General features: G+C 31.7%; 1 protein-coding gene and 1 long non-coding RNA gene across 2 annotated transcripts in view; both read left to right on the top strand.

Annotated features, from left to right (window-relative positions):
• The window catches only part of LOC127704822 (fatty acid-binding protein, liver-like), a 69,476-nt gene extending 46,801 nt beyond the window's left edge, over positions 1-22,675 (top strand). The window contains exon 4 of the mRNA XM_052209049.1: positions 22,587-22,675. Within this exon, the coding sequence (XP_052065009.1) occupies positions 22,587-22,643 (57 nt within the window). The 3' untranslated portion in view covers positions 22,644-22,675. The remainder of the gene's footprint in view (positions 1-22,586) is intronic.
• Positions 6,403-11,659, top strand: LOC127704838 (uncharacterized). Its single transcript, XR_007983540.1, has 3 exons — positions 6,403-6,521; positions 9,652-9,737; positions 10,985-11,659. It is a non-coding gene; the product is annotated as an uncharacterized LOC127704838 (long non-coding RNA).
• Positions 22,676-27,126: the final 4,451 nt, after the last annotated feature.

Below are 27,126 nucleotides of genomic sequence, written 5' to 3'. Positions count from 1 at the left end.
AAGACCACTCAATGAATTTCATATAAAGCAAGTCTCATTTTTTTTTTCAGAATGAAACACGATTTCCTCAACAGTAAGAAGATGGATTTGGAACTCAATTGTTATAGCTCTTGTGCATTGTTTTATATATAAAATAGCAAATGCCATGAGGTGAAATAGTTGATAATAATTAATCAGCAAAAAATGAAGATTTGACACAGGTGTTTGTAACAAAGACTTCTGTTAGTTGTAGTAAGAAAGAAATTTTGATTATGCTCAACAAATGTTTTATTATATTAATTTCAGAAAAATAAATAGGCACTAGGGCTTTATTTCCTGGTAAAATTGATTTCAACTTAGTTCGACAAATAACTTAACTTAGCTTTATCATGACACCAGGAATACCCAATTTCCTAGAATATTTTATTTTGACCATCTCCAGAATAAGTGTTAATAAAAACTTTCTTAAAATATCAGAAGTGAGTTTTTGGATTCACAAATATCAGATGACTTTATTGAACAGTGCATTTCAACCATAGATATTAAAATCCACTTCAAGAAAGGTATGGTATTCAGATCAGTGTTTAATATCAGATACCATACCTTTCTTGATGTGGATCTCAATATCTATGGTCGAAATACACTGTTCAAAAAAATAAACACTGATATCTGAAATTATAGACCCTTTCTATAGATAGAAATGTAACTGTTGGCATTTTACTCCCCTTATTTCATTTTGTAAATGTAATTTATTGACACCAGAGCTACTTTTTTCATCTATTTTTTTAACCTGAAAAAAGGTGGAAAGACCTTCAACTGTTCTCTGAACAATTGGTTTTTAATTATCATTATTTTTTTTCTTCCGCCCAATTTTTTTTCTTGCGCAGTATCATTGTTTCACAAGATGTCGCTTAGATTTTTGGTATATGATATCGAACAGTTTATCCGCTTTTAAAACTGACCCTGTTTACCCGAATACCTTTTCTTGTGAGAGTTATCTCCCCAAACACTGTTTTTCTTTTGTTCACTATTCCGTCGCAACCGTAAAAGATCATGACAAATTTATTTTACCAAATTGCTCGTTACATCTTTAGGGTTAGGATGACCAGTTGGACTGAAGCTATATGGAGACTCCATATGAGAGTTATTACGCTTTATGCATTTGATATAAGTGATATGCATTTCTAACTGGTAAACCATAAGTGATAGAGACCTAGGGTCTTTGGATTTGAGGTCCTTGGTCCAAAAAAAAATAAAATTAGGTCAAGGTCATATTTTAAATGTTGCATTATGTTCACTTCTTTTCAAAAACTATATAAGATATCGACAACCTATTTTTACTAAACTGTTAGTTGCGACATGTCGTAAGTCATTTATTTTGGTTGAAAGGGTACGCTGACATTTAATAAGAGTATTTGCCCCTCTTTTAATTAGATTTATGCGTATAGTGATATAACTCATTAACCATGCATATTAGAGACACAGGGTCCTTTGATTTAATGTCTTTGGTTTATGACCTTGAAATTGGGCTAAAGGTCAAAGTTGAATTTGACGTTCTAGATTTTGACCTTTGCTTTAACTTCATATTTCTACACGATAAAGCCATGGGACTTTTTTCATTAGGTTGCAATTTACATGACCTTGAAAATCCAACGGAAATGACCTTGTGTAAACCGGAAGTAGCCTTTTTGTACTTATTTGATGAAAAAGTTTATAGAACCATTTATTTTTGGATCAGTGTTAAGTAAACTATCAAATAATATCGGAAGTGACATTTTTCAGACCGGAAGTAACAAATTATCCCTCTTATTTCAAACAAAATTGTATAGAAACCATTTGTTTTTGGAATCAGTGTACATTAAGGTATCATTTGACACTCGAAATGACATTTTAAACCGTATTTTAATATTTTCATATCAAAATGAATCGTTAGAAGTGGAAAGACCTTCAATTGTTCTCTGAACATTTAGTTTTTAATTATTAGTCTTTCCACTTTTCGGTGGAAAGACCTATTGTATTTGTTCTGATTATTATTAGGTCTTTCCACTTTTCGGTGGAAAGACCTATTGTATTTGTTCTGATAATTAGGTCTTTCCACTTTTCTGTGGAAAGACCTATTGTATTTGTTCTGATTATTATTATTATTATTTTCTTCCGCCAAATTTTGTTCTCGCGTAAAATTTTTGTTTCGCAAGATGTCGCTTAGATATTTCTTATATAGTATCATACAGTTTATGCGCTTTTTATTTTCACCCATTCTAAGCCGAACAATTTTCTTTGTAGGAGTTATCTCCCCTAACACTGTTTTCCTTGTAACTGCATCTCCTCCGTAACCGTAAAAGAAAGCGACAAATTTATTTTATAAAATTGCTCGTTATATCCTTTGTATGATTTGTCCATTTTTGACGGAAGCGATACGAAGACTCCATATGAGAGTTATTTCCCATAATGCATTTGAAATAAGTGATATGCATTTGTAACTGGTAAACCATAAGTGATAGAGACCTAGGGTCTGTTGATTTGAGGTCCTTGGTCCTAAAGAATAGAAAACTTGGTCAAGGTCAAAGGTCAAGGTCATGTTGTGATTTTTTACATTAAGTTCATATCGCTTCTTCCTAGAAAGAGTTATAGATATCGACAAAACAATTTAACCAAAAAGTTTGTCGCGACACGTGTTTACTAGAAATTTTTTGTCGAAATGGTACGCGTCATTTTATTGCAGGGTCAATGTCCTTGTTATGCTCGAATCAACAAATTACTTTTTAAAACTTCAAACTTTGCAGCTATCATGTTGTAAATGTTTCTTATCTCAATTATCAACCACAGTCTACCACTACACTCCCCCCTTTTTTTCAACTGATTTTTATCCCATTTCTATGAAAAGAAAATCGCTTTTAGTCCCGTACATTATACTGTAAAATGCTAATCCTTCTTATGTACAAATTTCTTTCTGAAATAGAAATCCATCCCTGCAAAAATCTGCTCCAATTCATGTATTTTCTGAAATTAATCGATGAGACACGTGCGGTCCGCTTGATTGCGAAATTAAAATCAATGTTCCAAGTTCGTAAATATTACTGAAATCCTACAATCAAATTTCTAAACATGCATTAAAATACAAATCTGTGCTCCCGTAAACATGTGTACGTAATATGTATGCATGATCCGACATCAATGACCTGTACAAAATAAAAACAATAGTTATCGTGTTTCTCTGATCAATACACATGTGCTCTGTTCAACGGTCTCCCCTGAAAAGATATTAACTCCAGACATACATATTTGAGCGTCACGTGACTTCACAAACACCACCGCGCACGCGGACCTAAATTTAGAATAAAACATTCCATATCCAAATAAGGAAAATAAAACTTCCAAGATAAAATTTACTCCGTTTTCCTACAAATTTAATCACAATGCATACACAACAAATAGATGAAAAATGGAAGTCCGAAGTAACATAGAAACTAGAGAAAATTTATAAACGAATGATGCTAGGATCAATTTTTATGAGTACATCTCAGACGTCCGTTTGGCTGTGCGGGATGTAAAGGTACGCAGTCACGTTCGGTCAGAATAAAGGCGTTATTTAAGTTAGCTGCGTCGCACAGAGAAAGTGCCATGCAATCATTCAATCAATCAATCAATCAATCAATCAATCAAACGACCAACCAACCAACCAACCAACCAAGCAAAAAACCAATTAATCATGTTTCGGAGGGGAAAGACCGTTTAACAATTGTTTTTAAAACAATTGATTTATATTTATTATTTTTTTTTCTTCTTCCACCACTTTTATTTCTTGCGTATAAATTTTGTTTCGCAAGATGTCGCTTAGATGTTTGGTATATGATATCGAACAGTTTTTGCGCCTTTGAAATTCACCCTGCGTAACCGAATACTTTTCTTTGTAGGAGTTATCTCCCCGAACACTGTTTTCCTTGTGACTGCATCTCCTCTGTAACCGTAAAAGAAAGCAACAAATTTATTTTATAAAATTGCTTGTTATATCCTTCGCATGATTTGTCCTATTTTGACCGAAGCGATATGAACACTCCATATGAGAGTTATTTCCCCTTATGCGTTTGTTATTAGTGATATGCATTTCTAACTTGTTAACCATAAATGATAGAGACCTAGGATCTTTTTATTTGAGGTCCTTGATCCAAAAAAAAGAAAATAAGGTCAAGGTCAGAGGTCAATGTCATATTATAAATTTTGATTTTGGCTTATTTTCACTTCTTTCCAAAAACCGTATAAGATATCGACAAGATATTTTTACTAAATTGTAAGTTGCGACATGTCGTAACACATAAATTTTGGTTGAAATGGTACGCTAACATTAAATTGGAGTTTTCTCCTCTCTTATATGTTAAAAATTAGGCGTCAAGTGATATAACTCATTAACCATATATAATTAAGACCCATGGTCTTTTGATTTGAAGCACTCGGTTTATGACCTTGACATTGAGCTAAAGGTCATAGGTTAATTTGACGTTCTAGATTTTGACCTTTGCTTTTACCTCGTATGTATACGTGATAAAGCCATAGGACTTTTTGCATTACGGTGCAAGCCACTTGACCATGGAAAAGCCAACCGGAAGTGACCTTGTGTAAACCGGAAGTAGTTTTTTTTTGTACTTATTTAATGTAAAAGTATATTAAACCATATATTTTTGGAATCAGTATCAAGTAAACTATCAAATAAAACCGGAAGTGGCATCTTTCAAACCGGAAGTTACAATTTATCTCCCTTTTTTGAAAAAAATGTATAGAAACCATGTATTTTTGGCATCAGTGTACAATAAACTATCATTAGACGCTGAATATGATATTTTAAACCAAATTTTAATAGTTCTATTTCAAAATTGATCTTTATGAGTGGAAAGACCTTCAATTGTTCTCTGAACAATTGGTTTTTAATTATTTTTTTTTTTCTTCTTCCGCCAAACCCTTTACTTGCGGTATAAAGTTGTTTCGCAAGATGTCGCTTAGATATTTTGGATATTATATCGAACAGTTATTCTGCTTTCAAAACTCATTTTGTGAAGGCGAAGACTTGTTATTGTAAGAGTTATCTCCCAAAACACTGTTTTTCTTGTTAGTGTATCTCCTCTATAACCAAAAAAGATAACGACAAAATTCTTTTTCATATTTGTTCGTTACATCCTATGGAATTTTTGGCTAATTTGGATCGAAGCGATCTGATGAAATTTTAAAGGAGTTATCAACCTTTTTCAAATAAATTTGTCGTAAAGTTTTTGTAACTCATAAACCATAAGCCATATAAACCTATAGTCTTTTTATTTGAGGTCCTTGGATCCTAACTAAGAAAATGAAGCCAAGGTCAAAGGTCAAGGTCATATTCTGAATTTTGTCTTTTGCTTGTTATATATATAAAAGAACTAGTGCAAAATGATTGTTATATTGTGATGAAGATATGATACATTTGGTCTGAGACAATCCAGTGATATCTTATTGGAGTTATTGCCCCTGAAATGTTTTATTTTAAGGTTAATTGATTATTTCTTCAGATTGGTACATGATAAAGCCATAAGATCTTTTGCAAAATGTTGGGTGACATATGACCTTGAAAAATATCAACCGGAAGTGACCTTGAGTGAACCGGAAGTAGTCTTTTTTGCACTTATTTCATTTTAAAGTACATAGAAACCATATATTATTTGAATGGTCATACATTAACCTATCATTTGAGACCGAAAATGACATTTTATAAACCGGGAGTAGCATATTATATCCCTTTTTACAGGCATTAGTATATACAAACTATATATTTTTGGAATCAGTGTAAATAAAGCTATCATATGAGACCGGAAGTTACATTTTCTTAACCGGAAGTAGCCAATTATCTCCCTTTTCACAGGCAAAACTATATATAAACCATATATTTTTGGAATCAGTGTAATCAAAGCTATCATATGAGACCGGAAGTGACATTCTCTAAACCGGAAGTTGACAATAATCTCCCTTATTTCGGGCAAAAGTATTTAGAAACCATATAATTATTGAATCAGTATGAAACATATAATTGGACGTTAGTAGTAGCTTCGAGTAAACCAGAAGTAGCTTTTTATCAATTATTTAGAAAACTGATGAAGAAAACCTTCAATTGTTCTTTGAACAATTGTTTGTTTTGTTTTTTTTTTTATTTTTTCATCTAAAAATATCTTTATTGCACTTTTCTTTGCTGTATTGACAAATTACTCGACCTACAGCAGTTGGCCGAGTATCCCTGTGAATTAGTCACTGAATAACCAGGGAAATTACCCAGTGAATTCATATTTATAAATAGTTAGTGAGTTTTACAACTCATACTTAATACAAACATTTTTGAAAAATACATGATCGCCTGATTACGGAAAATGTGCAGTTTTGTCCGCTTTTGTTTCTAAGTATTAGAACTTTATGATCATTGACCTTAACCTTTTGTAAAGAACCGTTAATTAGTTGTCCTGATGAATTCATGCGTCTTATTGATTGTTCTCGCAAACAGCTTAAACTTTAATTAAATATTGGAAGTGGTAAGTTTTGGAGTCGTAAGTTAGTTTCAACATTCTGATTGAGCCGTCGTGTAATAAATTATGCGCATATGAGTTTGGAGACAACTACTGTACTTTCGTTTTCAGTAAGCATGCTGTTTTAATTTCTTACCACGTGTTCAGATCTATTTAATGCATACATGCATTGAAGACCCATTGGTGGCCTTCGGCTGTTGTACGCTCTAATGTCGGGTAGTTGTCTCTTTGACACATTCCCCATTTCCATTCTCAATTTTATGATGAGATTTTACACAAGTTTTCGTATATCTGAAAATAGTAGATTTCTAGCTATTCATGATCATATGTATCTTTTTATATCATTTAAAAATTTACTGTTTTTAGCATTAATGAATTTGTTAATTTCGTATTTATTCAAAAATTCATTTCAGAAAACTGCATAAGCATCTATACCTTTTTGTTTATAATTTGATATATGAGTACTTTTATGAATTGAATAGATTAAGATATTTAAGAAAAGATATCATGATACATAGGATCATGTATTTTATAGCCCAAAACTAAAGTTTTTATATTAAATATATGTGACCCTATCTTTGTATTGCTTACAAGCGCATATACTTTATTTGCAAAATTCATGAAAGTATTGACATTTGAGAAAAAAGTGTTCGTAGTCTTCAGTCAAATTACACAGGACACACATACTTGTATCTTCTATGTTCCATTGTTGTAGTAATTGTTTACATGGGAGGATGTAATGGAGCAATTTCCATCTTAACATTTTATATTTGTTATTTATTAAATAAGAAAAAGTATATTGAAGCATGTTACTCATTGGAGTGATTGATTCTAGCTTGAAGATGTTTTTCCATCTAAAGAATCCTATAGGTCTCTCGTTATTCTTGATATTTAAATGGTTGTATATTTCTTTAGATAACGTATTTTCAATTAGTTTAGTTGTTCTGTTAACAGTCAATGACAAGTTTAAATTTGTTTTTACCGAAGCTTTCATGGATATATCAGATTTTAATGTATTTAGCCATTGTTTTGGAATTGAATTTTTCAATTTTGAAAGTTCTGAGATCCTATTAGGTTTAGAGGTTAATTTTTCCAATATAACTTTTTGTGAAATATGCCCTTTATAATCAATAATATCATTGATGTAAATATACCATCTTTTATCCAATTAAGATAAACTAAACATTTTCCTTTAAATGTTATATTTTTGTTACCCCACAACATTTGCTGCCTAATATTTTTAAAGTTTGTGATTGGTGTGATACTTGTTGGTGTATTATTTGCTTTGTACCAGCTCTTTAATATGTTCAAGTAAAATGAATGTAGTGTATTACTTAAATTGGATATTGAGTTTATGTTGTCTGGCATCATATGAAATATAAGGATGTTTTTACCAAATTTGTTAAAATAATATGTTGGAATGACTTTCCAATTAGCAAATTCCTTTGTAGTTAATCGTTTAACCCATGAAATTTGTAATGCAATTAAGAAATTATCAATGTCTGTCATTTTCAGACCCCCATTTGTGTGATCTTTGCTAAGTGTTGAACGTTTAACTTTTTCTTGTTTATTGTTCCATATAAAATTATATATCAGTTTTTTGAAGTCTTTTATGTAGATTTGGGGAATGGAAACAACCGATGCTAAAAAAGTCAGATTGGGTAAGATAAGTGACTTAACAACTGTTATTCGACCTATCATTGTTAAATTTCTTCTTTCCCAATCGAATATTATAATTTTTTTGACTGTTTCATTATTTTTTCAATATTTAATTTGTCACATTTGTCTTTATCTAACCCAAAGTAGACACCTAAACTTTTTATTGGTTCTTTGCTCAAGTGTATATTTTCAAATTTTTCTTTACAATGTTTGAGTCTACCCAACCATATACCTTCTGTTTTAGATTTATTGAGTTTTAAACCAGAAAGTGTTCCGAATATTTCTATTAGGTTTAATGCTAGGCTAATTTCATGTTTAGAATTAAGAAAGAGAGTTGTGTCATCAGCTAATTGAGAAATTTTTAGACTATGCGTTTTTTCATCAAGTTTAATTTGAAAACCTTTAGTGTTAGAATCTGTCTTAATGGACATCTTTGTTTTATCCCACGGTGAAGACTGTAGTTTTCTGAGATCCAGCCGTTATTCGTCAGGCACCCATTAGTATCATTATATAAAGTTTTAACCCACTTTAAGAAGGAGTGTGGTAATCCAAATTTTAATAAGGCTTCATACATGAAGGGCCATTCTAAAGAATCAAAGGCTTTGGAAAAGTCGATGAACAATAAAACTCCATCTATATGAAATTTTTCTGAGTAATCTATAATATCTTGAATCTGGCGAATGTTAAAACCTATGTAGCGATTTTTTATATAACCATTCTGATCACTATGAATAATTTTGGACAACACCACTTTTAATCGTTGCGCTAAGGCATAGGCCATAAGCTTAGTATCTACATTCAATAAAGTTATTGGCCTGTAGTTATCTAATGATAATGGATCGTTTTTTTTATATAAAAGGGAAACAACACCAATTTTTTGGAGAGTTGTCATTTCTTCTTTTTGATAACATGTATTAAATACTTTCACTGCAGATTCTTTTAGGTTTGACCAAAAAGTACGGTAAAATACTACACTTAGACCGTCTAGTCCAGGGGATTTATTCAGTTTCATATTGAATATAGCATTTGTGCATTCTTCTATTGTTAGGTTACCGCCCAATGGTTGACTATCATTATTGGATAGTAAGTGATCTATCTTTCTTTCGCTAATATATTTGTTTTATTTCAGAAGGGTCTGGTTCAGTACTTTTATACAAGTTTTGGTAGTAATTTTTCCCAAGAATAAGTATATCTGATGCGTCTGTAACTATATTACCATGATCATTTTTAAGGGCAGAAAAAGTTTTTTTTGTTTGTCTTGATTTTTCAAGACCCAAAAAGTATTTTGTATTTTTTTCCCCTTCTTCTGCCCATCTGACTCGGGACCTAATGTGTGCACCTCTAGTTTCCTTTATGTATAAATTTTTAAATTGTTTTCTACATTATTTATTTCTATTTTATAATTTTCTGAATTTTCATTTTTCATATAAGCATTTTAACTTGTTTTCTAAAATTTTTATTTCATTTTTACTTTCAGCAGCCTTTTGTTTGCAGTATGCAATGGTTACCTCCCTTACTTCAGTTTGGAAAATGTCCCAAGTAACTCTAGGATCATTATTTTTGGTGAGTATTTTTTCTTTATGGGTGTCTATAAGATTAATTATTATTTCTTTGTATTTTTCATCATTCATTATACTATTATTTATCTTAAAAAAAACCTTTGCCTTTGTTTTGAGCTTTAAGTATTATTTGTATTGAGATGGCTTGATGATCTGTATGTGAAGTTAGTACAGGTCTTATGTCTGCTGATATTATATGAGGTCTTATATCTGGGCTTATTAGAAAAAAATCAATTCTGCTTGCGACATTTATATTGCTTTTTCTTCTCCAAGTAAACTGACTGGTGTTTTGATTTAGTTCTCTCCATATATCAATAAGTTTATGTTTTTTTACTAGTTGTTTTAAACTATTGACAGGTTTATTTTGATTATTACATCTAATGCTTTTTCTATCATATGATGTTAAAGTTTCATTCATGTCACCCCCATTATGATTATTCCTAAACGGTTATTATTAATGATATTATTTAATTTTTTGAAAAATGAGTTTCTGTTTCGACGAGTATTTGGAGCATACACATTCAGTAGTGTAAAGATATTACCATCAAGTTCTATATTAACGAGTATTATTCTTCCATCATTATCTCTAATGTCATTGATAGTTTTATGTTTAATGTTTTCTTTGATTAGTATTGAGACCCCTCTTGATTAAGAATTTCCGAAACTGTGGTAACATTTGCCTTTTATCTCATTGTTTATGACATCTTCATTTTTTTTTAATAAAATGTGATTCTTGTATGAATAAAATATTACACTTTTGATTTTTGCACCATAGGTTTAGTCTTTCTCTTTTTTCTTTATGCCCTAAGCCCTGACAGTTTAAGGAACATATATGTAGTTTTTCACTCATTATAGATGTAATTAATTAAAATAAATATATGTTGTGCACAAAAAAATATATATCAAAAAACAATCTATTGAACTAGAGCTTGACACTTTCTTTTTTGCATTGTTTATATATGTTAGTATTCATTGCTATATTCCACATGTCTTTAAAAGTATACAATATAGACAATAGTTTTAGCATATGTAGTAGATAAGTTGAATACATTTATAAAGTATGCAGATTAATTTCTAAATTACATAATATCATAAATTTAATAACAACAACTTCAATGACAATGAACATTATGTTGTATGATACATAGTTATGATATATATGGTATACTTTATTTTCCTGTTATTTTTAACCTGCTTGTGTTTGAAAGAAATTTTCAATCTTATTATTGTTACTTTTATTTTTATTTTCAGGTTAAACCTGTTGTTTGGCAGAGATATTGCATTGTGCATTTGCACTAATTTACTTTTTGGAGTTTCATGATACATAAATAGGAGCAATTTTAATTTTGTTTTGTGACGACTGTGATTTTGGATGTGAAGTAGAAGCATAATGCCATGAATGATATGACAACTTAACCATGTTAATTGGTTTTTCCTATTTTGTGTGCTCAACCATTTTAGTGCGTTTTTGAATATCCAGTGAAAACTGACGAAGAATTGCACAAGAAGATGGAATATTCGTGCAATGTTTGACCTAAATTTGTTGGGATTTAATAGACATGATAGCCTTGGATTCATTACATTATTTAATTTGTGGTAGTGAGAAAATGTGTTGCTAGAATTTTTCTGCTCTAATCGGAATATCTTTGCATATGAAACTACTGATGTGTCATAACTTTATGTTGACATAAACTTTATGTTGAAGTTTTCATTTACAAAACATTTGATAGATGTGTTCCAATTTTTAAGATAACTCCTAGCTAGTAGTTTGGGATTTTGTTTTTCATAAAGTGAATCGTGAGGTTTTAAAAAAGTAATACCATTGATTATCAAGAATAAATGACATGTATATCTATAATTGTGTTTAACTCTTTCATTGGAATATGTATAATCTACTATTATACCATATCCGTTTTTTTGTTTATTTTTTATAATATAAGTAAAAACAAAAAAAAAAAAGGCAAAATAACATATATAAATTTGCATACACACATGATTATTTAAAAGATATTGGGGAATTTTGACAACAACGTAAAAAGGGGGGATTTAACACTACTGTTCATTTGTTTGTTTTAGTAAACTACATTAACTTGTATTGATGTTGACTTCCAATGAGTTAATGCCCTTTTGGTTTTTGAATAGGGACGGATCGTTCATGTACTTTATCAGTTGGTGTCGTTGCTTGACGCTTTTCACTGCGAGAGTCTGGTGTAGCTGCACTAAATTGAAACATCGTTGTCTGTTTGTTTGATTTTTTTCCGTTAACTTCTTCAGATTTTTTCTTTTTTTTTGTTGATTTTTTTTTCTTTCTTGGGGTTTCCGCTTCATCCGAAATATTGTTGGTTTTAATTTCGAAGGAAAATTTTGATTTTGTTATTTTATTCAGGGCCTTTCCTAGTACACTCGATACTTCTTAAGGATTTGTGTTTGTTGTAGTTAATTGTGAGGTGGCTTGTGTTCTAGTGTTGACTTCTGTAAGTTCGTCAATAGACTCAGTGTTTGATCCATCACTGTCTGTTTCACTTTCAGATGAGGTTTTGCTTTTGTTTTCGTTAGACATGTTGTTACTTTCCTCTTTGTGAACATCAAAGCTTGGACAATCTGCCTGCTTATGACCTGGGCACTTACACATCTTGCAAACCCAATCATTTTGACAATCCCGAAATTTGTGCCCATTTTGTAAGCATTTGTTGCAAATAAGATTGTCATTTGATGATGGCATTTGGTCTTAATGGAAGACCATGGCTCTATATTTGCCTATTTTAATGGTTCTTGGTAGGGGTTTTTCTAATGGGTCACAAAGAAGAATGCGGTCGCCCGTTTGGCAATTTGTTAGCAACCCATCCTCACGAAGCCTTTCTCTGAATATTTTGTGCACATTACAGTTGCCTTCATTTTCAACTGCTCTTAAGATCTGACCATCATCAGCTGAACAAGGTACATCTTTTACTCGAACACGTAAGTAGAAGGGTGTAGAATATTCGCTTGTTCCTGGGTTACTACTGTATATGTTGATAAGCTTGCTACGTATAGCAATGTTGTTAGTGACTAGAGTTTCTCTGTCAATATCAGAATCTGGGTATATGCGCCACATACCTCTGACACGCTGTAGACCTTTCAGGTGGCTCATTGGGATAAGGAGTTAATGGATTTGTAAAGTTCGATGTGATTAAGGTATTGGTCTTGACTTGGTCTCACATCGCCGAAGAGGTCGGTTTCCAAAATAAATACTGGTTTTACTGAACTGAGCGTTTCATCAGGATTGACAGAAGGCTCACCATTCAGATAGTTTTTAGGTATTAGACCTGCTTTAACGGCGTCTTATAAGCCTTGGGTAGGTTTGTGTTATGACTGATGTCACTGCCATTTTGTTGTATACTTGCGGTTGCCATATTGAATTTATTGTTTTACAACGAAATTTTGTCTGAAATGCACATTCAATGAAATAATTGCAATAATTGCACAGTACCTCACTTTGGTAAGATTGATTTGTCAAAAAAAAAAGTTTGTTGATATCTTCTATACACGTTTAAATCGTTTTTTTGTAAGAGCTCAACATTATCTTTGGATTAGCTTGAGGCCACTTACGAATTGGTTTTTAATTTATTTTTTTTTCTTCTTATGCCACTTTTTTTTCTTGCGTATAAATTTTGTTTCGCAAGATGTCGCTTAGATGTTTGGTATATGATATCGAACAGTTTATCCGCCTTTGAAACTAATCCTGCTTAACCGAATAATTTTCTTTGTAGGAGTTATCTCCCAGAACACTTTTTCCTTGTGAGTGCATCTCCTCCGTAACCGTAAAAGAAAGCGACAACTCTTTTTTACCAAATTGCTCGTTATATCCTCAGAATGATTTGTCCAATTTTGACCGAAGCAATACGAAGACTCCATATGAGAGTTATTTCCCCTTCTGTATTTGACATAAGTGATACATTAATGTATAGCATAAATGGTAAGTGACAGAGACCTAAGGTATATTGATTTGGGGTCTTTGGTTCACTAAAATGAAATTGAGGTCAAGATGAAAGGTCAAGGTCATATTCTAAATTTGGACTTTTCCTTGTTTTATGATCTCCTCTGTCACTTTTAAAGATATATATATAAAAAGTATTGCAAAATGTTTGCCTAATTGTGATGAAGATATGATACATTTGGTCTGAAACAATCCAATGACATCTTATAGGAGTTATTGTCCCTATAATGATTTGATTTAAGGTTAATTGATTATTACTCCAACTTGGTACATGATAAAGCCATAGGGTCCTTTGCAAACTGTTCGTTGACATATGACCTTGAAAATCTTAAATCGGAAGTGACCTTGAGTAAACCGGAAGTAGCCGTTTTTTGAACTTATTTCATGGAAAAGTACTTAGAATCAATATTTTTAAATACGCATACAAATACCTACATGTATCATTTGAGACCGGAAGTGACCTTCAATAAACCGGAAGTACCTAATATCCCCCTTATTACAAACAAAAGTATATAGGAACCATATATTTTGGGAATCAGTGTGAATAAAGCTATCAGATGAGACCGGAAGTGACATTTTTTAAACCGGAAGTTGACAATTATCTCCCTTATTTCATGAAAAAATATATAGAAACATATATTTATTGAACCAGTATGAAGAAACCCATATGCTTCGACGCCAATAGTAACTTTCAGAAAACCAGAAGTAGCTTTTCATTAATATTTTAGAAAATTGATGTGGAAAGCCCTTCAATTGTTCTCTGAACAATTGGTTTCTAATTATTAATATTTCTTTCTTCTTCCACATTTATTTCTTACTTGCTTTGTGGTTTCGCAATATGTCGCTTAGATTTTTTGCATATGATATCGAACTGTTATTGCGATTTTGAAACTGACCCTGTTTAGCCGAATACTTTTTATTGTAAGAGTTATCTCCCCTAACACTGTTTTTCTTGTGTGCGCATCTCCTTCGCAACCGTAAAAGATTACGACAAAATTATTTCACAAATTTGCTCGTTATATCCTTAGGATCTTAAGAATAATTTTGACCGAAGCGGTCCGGAGAGTCCATATGAGAGTTATTTCCCCTTTTGTGATTAAACTAAGTAAAATGTAATTGTAACTGGTAAACCATAAGTGATAGAGACCTAGGGTGTTTTGATTTGAAAAATATGAAAATTTGGTCAAGGTCAAAGGTCAAGGTCATATTCTTAATTTTGATTTTGGCTTAATTTTATTTCTTTTCAAAAACCGTATAAGATATCGACAACATATGTTTACTAAATTGTTAGTTGCGACATGTCGTAACACATACATTTTGGTTTAAAGGGTACGCTTACATTAAATTTGAGTTTTCTCCCCTCTTGTATTTAAAAATACGCGCATGGTGATATAACTCATTAACCATATATAATTAAGACCTAGGGTCTTTTGATTTGGGGTCCTTGGTTTATGACCTTGAAATTGAACTGAAGGTCATAGGTAAATTTGACGTTCTAGATTTTGACCTTTGCTTTTACCTCATATTTATATATGATAAAGCCATGTGTAAACCGGAAGTAGCTATTTTTTGCAATTATTTAATATAAAAGTATATAGAACCATATATTTTTGGAATCAGTGTCAAGTTAATATTCAAATAATACCGGAAGTAAAGTTTTTCAAACCGAAAGTAACAAATTATCTCCATTATTTAAAAAAAAATGTATAAAAATCATATATTTTTAGAATTAGCGTACAATAAGCTATCATTTGACGCTGGAAATGACATTTTAAATCGAATTTTAATATTTTCATATTGAAATAGATCTTTACGGGTGGAAAGACCTTGGTTTTTAATTCTTACTTTTTCTATTTTGAATGAAAGTATTTCACCATTTTATGACTGGAAAATTTCATAGCGATGACCGGCCATGCTCCGACAGTCTGAACTTCTCTGCCACCTCAACAATGATTACAAGGACAAACAAACACTCCATACACAAACCACTTAATCTAGAACGTAAACCCATAGGTTTTGTTCAAATATTGGTTTGACTTCACATTTCCTGTGCTAACTCGCCCTTCCACTTTTGACAAAACAACGCAACGAATACTAAGTCTTTTGTTATCCAAATAATTATAGTAAAACATTAATATCTGGTAGACCTTTTGTTTCATTTATCCAATATCTCTCGATTCTTTTTAGTTTCATTTTTAGATAGTAGAAATACCCGCAATTGTTTTTTTTCCCTCTAAAACAACGTTCTTCTGATATCAATTTCGTTACATGTTATTAGCTATGAACATCTAAAATTGACCAAAAAAATAAAGAAAATAAACATATAAAGAGAAGTTATAACGAAATAAAAAAAAAACATTATCCTTTATGCTCTTGAAAAATATCATGTTTGAAATAAATATACATTTTTTTGGTTAATTCTGGTATTAAATTATAATGAATAATTGATTATCATATACAACTGAATGAAAAATTGAAAATTATGACACGAATTGGACCTCATAAGATTAGAAAAAAGATATTAACCATTGTACATATATGAGTTACATAGGAGATTATAAGTACCAGGTACGATTAGTGAGCTCGTGATTACCTTTATCTAGCTTGCAAACCACACATAGTGTAATACTTTAATCGGCCGACATTGATAGTATATACAAAAAACTTAAACAAAATGGCTCAATTCAAAGGAAAATGGCAGGCTGGCAAAGGTTCAATGTCAAATTTTGAAGCATTTAGTAAAGCTATGGGTCAGTTTTTTTAATTCAAATTCAAAGGTTACAACGTTTAGCAGTTTTATTTGTGAAGTTTTTGATCCACAAGTTCCTCATTTTTGCTATAAATCACCATAGATATTTGTTGGTTATTAGTGTCGTTGGGTTGCTGTCTCATCTACAAATACATCCCCTTTTTATTTAATATGTACCATTCATCTTCTTTAAGTCATAATTGATATTTCATTTTCATTTATATCATAGGACGTCTCAGAAATTCATAATTCATAATTATATGTAACTAAAATTAATCTAGGGCATCCTACGTTGTCAATACGCTACATTTCGCGATTTGCTATCTGTGATCTTGAAAAAGAAAATAAGATTATTGTCAGACTCTAGGGACTAAGCGAGAAAATGGTAGACAAACAAGCCGGTGTAATATTTTTTTTTTTTGCTAAATTGGGACCACAATAAATCCCTCATCTTTTGAAAAAAATAATAGTTATGAGCGCAAAAGATTTAGACATTTAAGGAATCCGGAAAACGTGGATGATTCAGCCTTATACTTATAAACTATGCTCTAGATGATAATCTTTTTTTGCAATATTGATTTGTATCCAAAATAGCTATTTTGAATGCCTTTTAAAATATCTTGGAATCAACAGTACATCTTACAATGCCAGCAAACCCCGGCTTTCCTTTCCAAGGACAGAATTAAAAAAATCAGAATTCTCTTGTTTTATTTCAAACAATAAAATTTCAATCTGTATGAAATAAATAACTAACTATAAAGATAGTTATTTTACAGAACTTTATATAACTGAAAACTTATTAACCAACTTTCCAATACTCTAACAAATTCACCCAATCAAACAAGGGCTGCAAAAATATCTACTAATAAAATGTGCTATTCGACCAGTGCAAATGAGATTCGAAGGCTCAAACTTTAACTTAATAAGATCACTGTCCCTTAAGTTTAGAACAATATCTGACCTCTCATATTCTCATACTCAACATTACGTTTCCTAACTTTAAAATAAAATATCGTCTCCATCAATTCAATGTACAGCATTTAATTATGAAATTGATAAATAACATATAGCCAGAAAACCAAATATCACATGCAGCGTGTTCAATAACAGAGATACACAAAACCCATACAGATTACCACCACCAAAACTAAAAGAAATATATTTGTTATTCAATGGTTAGTACGGAGACTAATTTGGTAAAGGTAAAAATCAGTAAGTGAACGTTTAGCACTTTCGGAATATATTATACTGCAGTGAAATATCACGGTTAATCATACAAATTGATTGGTAAGCCCGTTTACCATGTTAACGAAAATGAAGATCAAAATGGTAATTTTAAAATGTAAAAATCGGGTCACTCCTATATAATAAAATTGTTTTTCGGGATTCAAATGGTATATGGGTTCATAATCCCTGTCAGTGCTCTATATCCCCTTCGTCCGACAGCTCAGGGATTACATGCACAGGCAGGGAATATGTGCTCATATCCTCTGTGAAAATCACGAATAGCACATAAAGTCTGCAATCAGTTATGAAACACCCATCTGACAACTATCGGCCATACCGAAAAAACTCTGTAACTATTATGATAGTTTAAAAAGAGTACAACCATGTCTGAGGGGCTATAGGGATTTTGGTCCACAAAGGAAGTTTCAGCAGTTGTTAGGCAAACTTGACCTTAGATTAATTTGGCTATAATTTTTATGTCCTTTTGAGTCATATAGCTCGTCAACTTTTACGGTTCTTATACATCCTTGGCTTTGGAATATTTGGCATAATAAAGGTAAATCAAGAAAAGTGCTTCGAAAGCATGAAATTCATGAGGTGTTGTTTTCATTTTTGACACAAACTCTTCAAAATCTATGCATTTTTGAGATGTGTAAACCATACCGAGACAATTGAGGGTTTTTTTTTCTATCTCAGGCATAACTATTAAAGTATTTTGAAAGTAAAATCTCCAATCACATATTGTATTTGTTTCATGAATTATAATCTTAGACTTTCCTGGTGAACTACTTGTAACGAGAAGTTTAGAGACTCTATCTGTACAACTACGTTCAGTAAAGATGGAGACACGTGGTCGGTTGAAAGTGAATCTTCTATTTCACCAAAAAGGACGTACAGTTACCAAGAAGGGAGGGAACTATTTACAACGGATATGTTTGAAAACAGTCATAAGGTAGAAATGAATTCAAGTTATTATGTATTCAATATGAAAAACAAAATGCATACACACAACATTTATATAAACAGCTATATGAGAAGGCAATTTTTCGCATATATATTTCAATAAGTAATGCCGTTTATTTATTGCCACATGACCAATTTCTGTTTTTTTTTTTTTTTATCAACATCGGATTATGAGTTGCCCATTACAATTTTCTTCCTTTTTAAAAAAAATTCATGAAAATTGTATAAATCATCCTGAGAAAACACAAATACTAGTTGTCTTAAATCCTTTTACAAAGCGTCTAAATCCCCTTGGATATTTTGTTATTTTCTGTGTTACTGAAAATGTACATCAATTTCAAATATTTAACAGAAAGTTTACCTTATTCTTCTTTTCAGAGTTTAATTCTACTTACTTATTAGAGTTGCTTTTCATCCTATTAGATTGTCCATTCCGCAATTTATAGTAGATTTAACCAAGAAAGCACATACGCTAAGACAGTATTCAGAAAACATATTTTTTTTAAAAATTGTTAACGATTTAAATGTAAGTGTCAATTGAATGTCTCATGAAACTTAGTTGTAAACGGATTTCACATTCAAATAAAGACAATTTGTAGTGTATACTAACAATATTTTTCATGAATAACTATTTGTTAAAAGTTCAAGCTTAATATCATGCAGAATTAGTATGTAGTTAAGCAATAAGATAATTCAGCTTATATTGATCGATTTTCTAGCTCTGCTGCTTAAGCGTATAACTTAGGACCAATGGTTGCTTTGTGAATTGAACCTTCCAATATTACAGATATCTGTTATGAAGCTGAAGCATATGGCTAATGACAACTATGTCCAGAGGTAGAAAAAAATCTGTATAAGATAATTAAAACCTTTGTATAAACATAAAATGACTGTTTGAATGATATTCCATGTCAGCCCAATATGAATAGTAGAGTGAACTACTTGACTGGTAATACCCCGGGGGCATGACATCCTCAAGCAGTGGTATTGGCCCAGTTGTTATAAAACTCATCAAAATATGAAACATATAATTTTATTCAGCAGCACCTATTTCGTTTCGGATATATCGAGCTCTGTATCTAAAAACAATTAGAAAACCAAATAAATTGAAGACCAAACTTACTAAAGGTAAATCCATATATGCCTTGGAAATAACTAGTAATATTGTTACAATTCATTTGAATTAAATGCTCACTAATACCATAGTGTTGTTTTGATCAAGGTCTTTCGGTGACCTGTAGTTTTTCAAATGCTTGTCCTTTGTTCTTTGTTAGATATTTATCTTATAGGCAATAATACCAAAGCTCCATTACTTATGATTAAACGTAAAAGTTGTTCACATTTTTACCAAAAAAATGTAGACAGTTCATATAATATTTAGACCTATTGATTTGAGGTGCAAGTAATTTTTTTCAAATGATTCGCACGTTTGCTTTATTTTTTTTCATGCTGTAATCGAGACATTATTTTTTTCAGCTAACAGCTACGTTTGATTCTGATACTAAAATGACTGTTATGGAACAGACTGAAAACGAAAATGGCTGGAAAAGCCTGAAAGCAGTACGAGAAATAAATGGTGACAAGATGATATCTGTAAGTAGTTACAAAAAATTGAAAACAACACGTTTAATAATTTCATGCGTCCGAAGCGCTTTTCTGGATTTACCTTCATCAGGAACGCTCAAAGCCAAACATTTGAAATCCGAGGGATGTATAAGTACCGAAACAGTACACCTGGTACTACTTTTTGTAATTAGCAGTAGTCGTTGATTGTTGTCTGTCATATTTAATTCTCGTTCACTGTATTGTCATAAATCAGGCCATAATATTTTTGTTAGAATTGTTTTATATTTTGTTATATTGGGGCCTATATATGATAGCTGGGTATACGGTATGTGTTCTGCTCATCGTTTAAGACTATACGGTGATCTATAGTTGCTTAAATCCGCATAATTTGAAATCTGTTGGATAGTTGTCCATTAGTAATAATACCACATCTCCTTTTTTTTTTAAATATTTTACTTAGAATTACTAGAAGTAAATAGTAATTTGAATGTTTATCTCTTATTTGTTGATATATTAGTCTTCCGCATCCGTGATTTAGCGTGATACACCTTATCGCTATTTTGAAATCTGCGCCGGTTGACCCGAGAATCTGCGCCGCTTGAACTATTGACGTCATACAACAATCACTTTTCCATTGTGGCGTCAGATATTTTCTATTATGACGTCAACATTTTACGGGAACCTTTGTGATGTCCAGTAATGGCGGACAAATAGCGATAAGGTGTATTGGTAGCTATCAAATAATTCACTTCAACCAATGATAAGTGCTGTCTTACAATTGTGAAGTGTGAATGTCATCTTCATGATAAAGGCTTCATTGTAAGTGAGATGAATGGTGATAATGAAATCGCGGTACCCTTAGTTTTTGGTTAGGTGAAAGCGTGAAAGGGTTTTGAGTAGTTAATTGATATACAACATCTATATGTTTTCGTGTATTCAGTACATCCTCTCTATGTTTCCATGGATTTAGTTTTCTTTGAATGCCATTACAGAAAATGTTTAAAATCAAATATATATATACACACATAACACCAAATTAGATGAAATGGCTGTGTTTGTCGAATCTCTAACTACTATATCAATCATCATTAATCAACCGACACTGTGTATAGTAGATAACAAGCTAAAAAGTACAGTATATTTTGTTATACTGACATTTGCTTATTTAGTTGGAATACATAGTTTTACTGAAGCCAATCTTTCTGAAGAGTTAAAAATAAAAAATACATCCAAACAACAACGCGCCACAACTAATCTAAATGATCCAAGATTGATCCAATGTTTACAATAAACGTCAAACAACAACGTGACAGGAATCAATATTTGTTTAACAGTAGCAAACTGATAATAATATATCAGACTCAGATTACAAGAGACGCTAAAGTTACTCAATTTTGAACCATCAATTGAACATTTCAAGAATATAATACTAAACACAGCTGGAATAATATAAAATTACGGCTGTCTGAGGAAGGGGGATATCCGAAATTGTCATCCCTGCTAAAGGTTATTTTGTAGCCAGTCTAAAACTCAAGTTCTTCACATACCTTTGAGATAGACCAAATGAACATGATTTGAAGGTAGAAAGATGAAGCGTGTTTACTGAATTAGTCAATTATTGCATAAACAAGTCTTAAATTGTACATGTTTTTCATCTAGACTATTCAAAAGATGTTCAGTATCTATAAATGCATCCATTAAAAAATTTGTAATTATATATATGATACAACTATAATTGAAATGTAACCATATAATTCAAAGTTTTTATAATTTTATAATTTCAAAAGAGTGTCCAAAACGTGGACACTGCAGATGTAACAATACAAACTGGATCAACTCCAATTATATAAGCAGATAACTAGTATTCAACCCAAACAGAAAAGATAGATAATTATGTTTTGGCTTTTGGTAAACTAAGATTTAATTTGTTGGTATGACGTGATGTCTGAAACAAGTCTGCTTACCGGACAAATTATTTAAACTACATGTAGACCCATGTTTGTTCTTACCAATGAATGCAGAGACAATTTCAATGACTTCCGTTTCAATTATCCGATGAAAGAACGACGAACCCTGTGCTTAAAATAAAAACAAAACAGACTAGACTTTGAACACTTCGAATTTTTACGAACCCAAGACATATACTTATTGTTCAACAAAATTCACAGGTTAGATAAAAAGATGAAGCTTGAAAGACTCTTTGCGACTCCGAATTTTTTTGTCAGCTGACATATTTTCAAAGCATACACTCAATCAGTAATATAGACAGAATGATATTTATTTATCATATTAAAACCAGTTTTGAATTAAACAAACATTGAACCCTTTGGAATTGTATTCTAGAATATAATTATATTCAACTTATTTTGTAGACAATTCAGGAACTTGAAAGTGGAGTATCGATGACACAGGAATTCACAAGAGTCTGAAAGATGAAATGTTGTAACAGTTGTGCATAAACTATAATTGAAATTAACAGTATAGACAAATACGTCTGTCTAGTTGGTTGAAACAACATTTTCCTAAATGGAATTTTAGTTACTCAGTGACAAATTAATCAATTGAACATGATAGGAATGATAGTTAAGAGTAGGCTACTGAATTACCTATAGGGACGAATTTTAAGCAAACATCTTTCTTTTAAATGACACCTGTTAAAATTTTGATATATCCTGGATACTGGTTACGTTGCAGAAAATTTGAATAAAAAGCATGAATCAACTGTTTTATAATATTTAGTCTTCCCATTCAATGATAGGGATCTAAGTTTTCTTTTTAGCAGCATACACTTTTTTCGAAGAAAGAATCCACCTTCAGGAGCTCTTTTTTCAATTAATATGAAAATAAGAAGATGTGGTATGATTGCCAATGAGACAACTCTCCACAAGAGATCAAATGACAGAGAAATTAACAACTATAGGTCACCGTACAGCCTTCAGCAATGAGCAAAGCCCACACCGCATAGTCAGCATTAAAGGCCCCGCAATGATAAATGTAAAACAATTCAAACGAGAAAACTAATGGCTTAATTCATGTACAAAATAATGAACGAAAAACAAATATGTTACACAGCAACAAACGACGACCACTGAATTACAGGCTCCTGAGTTGAGACAGGCACATAAATAATGTGGCGGGGTTAAACTAGTTTGAAGGCGCCAACCCTCCCATAACCTGACAGTCTGTAACGTATTATTTAAAAAGTCTGTAACGAACCCCCACCCCCTAAAACAAAAATCAGTCAAATATCTCACAAATATTTAAAAAATCAAATAGAATCAATGATTTTTTTTGTATAGAACTACACTTGTATTTATCATCACTATCACCATAATTAACGTGTCAACTTTTTGACGAGCTGTGTGTGTACATTTTCTAGAGCTTTCCTAAAACACTGTTAGTCTCATATCGAATACATCATTTACATAACAATTTACTTCTCCCTCGTCGTCTTTCGTCGTCTTTCTTTTTTTGGTCATGACGTTGTCCGTTTCCATTCAACTCATGATTTTTAATGTCCAATTTGGTATCTTTTGTTCTTGCGTTTGTTTGTACTGTAATCCTGTCACATAGTGTTGTCATTTTAGCGGTATTTTTAACATTGCCCTATAAGCGGGAGGTTTGGCTAGCCATACAACCAGGTTCAACCCACAATTTTTCTTAAAATGTCCCGTACCAAGTCAAAAATATGGCAGTTGTTATCAGACAGTCCGTTTCTATGTATTTTGGCGTTTGTTTTTGTTGTAGTTCAATGTTTCTGTTGTTTCGTTGATTTCCTCTTATAGTTGACGTGTTTCCCTCGGTTTTAGTTTTTTACCCGGATATGTTTTTGCTTAATCGAATCATGACTATTGAACATCGGTATACTACTGTTGCCTTTATTTATTGCTCCTTTGGTATTGCAATTATGTTCGGCGCCATTTCAATCAGTGATTAATCTCCTCATTTTAAACGTGAAAGCGGTTAGACGACCATTTATTTTATATTTTGATACTAAGTAAATGAATCAAATTTGCAACGGTATTTAATAAACCAGTCATGAGTCAAGAGTAATGCAAATTTTGAAATCAACTTCCGGAGGAAGATCGTAAGTTATTAGAACCTTGCTTCGTTTGCGATCTTCGATTCTCACTTTCTCAGTTTCTTGATGGGTATTTACAGTCAAGCTGAGACCTTGGCATACATTTTGTTTGACTAACAAGTTGTTATTGAAAATGTAATACGGAAGCCAACAAAGAACTCATTCTTGTACATTCATTCTTTTTTAAACGATAAAATTATATATGAAAGGGCTTCATTATATACATGGAAAAAAGTAGAAAAAACATCGCCATGGAAGATTTCATCCAGTACAAACATGCAACATCTGCAAATGATATGAAAAAACCATAGACGGTGCTAACAATTTATGTACGTTCTATTGTATAATTGTAGGACTCTAAAGTGCGATGGGGACGCTAAAGTGCGATGGTCACGCTAAAGTGCGATGGTATACGCTAAAGTGCGATGCCTCCATACGCTAAAGTCCGATGGTCCGCGAAAGTATAGACGTAAGAAACGTAGTTTGATTATGACGTTAACAGTCGTTTATACAAACTAAAAATGAACACGCCGGAAGATAAATTACTAATATTTGATTAACAACTGTTAAACCAAATGTCAATGACTTATTAATAATTGATTTAAACCTAACCGTGCTTTGACGTCTGAAGCAAATGTGTTGTTTTTTTTCGGTAGCTGGAAGAAGAACTTGTATCCTGCAGTCGACCATTTTACTATTTAGATACAAAATAGTATTCGCATAAATATCCTGTATCGTGCTTTTATTGGAAGCGAACGGATACATTTAAATCATTGTTTATGTTGCAGTTTACTTTGCGGTCCCCGTTAAAATATTGTCGCTTTAAAAAGTAACATCGGTAAAATAAAGGTACATGTTTGCATGCGTAAATTATAAATTGTCGGCTAAAATATTAGTTTGTACATTATAGGAAAATATAGCATGTATGTGTAGTCGCTACGAAAAAGGAGAAAACTCGGCGAATATCGCCTTTTTCTCTCATTTAGATTAAAGCTTAAACAAATAAATGTTACATATTCCGACAATAATCGAATTTTGTATTTGTAATTTACAATGATGACTGTAAGGGGAGGTGTTCCCATTAGTGATAGACTGTGTGAATGGCAAGCTACGCCAATTATCACAATATTTGATACGCCCGAATTGTTAAAAATTCACTTACAAGAAATATAGTATTTTGTGACACCTAAATTACCTGTTTAGCAATTATTACGTGGTCGGTCTTCTAAATTTAGAAACAATCACTTCAGCCTACCAGTAGATTATAATGCCTATCACATATGGTATACCTCTGAATACTAGATTTTGCAAAATGACTATTTTTACATCTTATGTTCTTAAACGTTTTTAAAGCCCTCGAACCTTACCCTATTGGTCCATCGCACTTTAGCTCGATATACCACCGTACTTTAGCAAACAAACAACCATCGCACTTTAGCGTGAGACACCATCGCACTTTAGCGTAGACCGTCGCACTTTAGCGTGACCATCGCACTTTAGAGTACCATCGCACTTTAGAGTCTTACATAATCTTATTAGATATACGATATAAATATACTACAAATGCTTTTTTCTTGGATATTTGGTCATCCCTGGGGTATTGCCTTTCGATATCTTTGTAATTGAACTTCAATATCAAGCTGAAAGTATTTGTTGATTATAGTAACACAATGTTTTCAATAAACCTCTCATCATTGGTCTCAACCGCAACAAACTAGTATACCAGTATACTTCCCAACAGGGGAAATAATTCGTATTTAATTGTAATTTTAAATTACAGATAGGGGCTTTTGGAAATGAGTTCCTGGAAAGTCAAATACACTTGTATCGTTCATCAACATGTTTGCGTTAACATGTATCCTTTTAATGTTGTTAAGTACATCAACATGTTTGCATTAACATGCATCACTATACTGTTATTAAGTACATAACCGTATTTGTATCATGTATCACTATACAGTTGTACAAAACTTTAACTTCTACTTGCAGAACATATAATCAATTATTAGAACGTTTTACTTAAAAACGATTACCTGAAAATAAGAATTATTGACTTTTCTATTTCACAATAATATTAAATGCGTTGCAGTTTTAGCCTAATCAATCTTTAAGTCGGATATTTAAAGGACATTCTACTTTCTTGCAGAACATATATTAGAACGTTTTACTTAAAAATGATTACATGAAATAAAAATGATTATTGACTTTTCTATTTCAAAACAGTTTTAGCACATTCTTTCATTAAATTGGACCATAGATGTAATACCCATCTATGATTGGACATTCAAAGGACATTGTACCTTCTTGTAGAACACATATTAGAACGTTCAATTTAAAAATGATAACCTGATAACCTAATATCCCAACAGTGGTATGCTATATAAATAAAACCTGATAACCTAATATCCCAACAGTGGTATGCTATATAAATAAAGAATAGCCACTGTATAACCCACACATATTCAACGATCACAAAAGGTTAACATCTGATTTATATTTTGTATTTTCTTCAAAACGGCTTAATTTTTAGGAAAATGGAAATCAGTATCTATGTCCAATGTGGAAGGTATAGAAACAGTTTTAGGTAAGTCCAGATTCTAATATTTCTTTCATATTAATTCTGTCAATGTCTTTGTTGATAATGGAATTTATATGTCATTTGATGTTGCTTTCATTTACATATTATTTATAAATCCTTGCAATGGAAAGATCTCTTTTGATTTCATGTAAAACAAAGTATATTATTCAATGTAACAAAGAACTTCAAATAAGGAAACGGATTCAATGCAGATTGTTTGATTCCATGTTTGACTTCTATTCCAGAAAATTTG

Source organism: Mytilus californianus, unplaced genomic scaffold (genome assembly GCF_021869535.1).
Source record: "Mytilus californianus isolate M0D057914Y unplaced genomic scaffold, xbMytCali1.0.p SCAF_6, whole genome shotgun sequence".
Classification (NCBI taxonomy): domain Eukaryota; kingdom Metazoa; phylum Mollusca; class Bivalvia; order Mytilida; family Mytilidae; genus Mytilus; species Mytilus californianus.
This window is presented reverse-complemented; position numbering and strand designations above follow the sequence as displayed.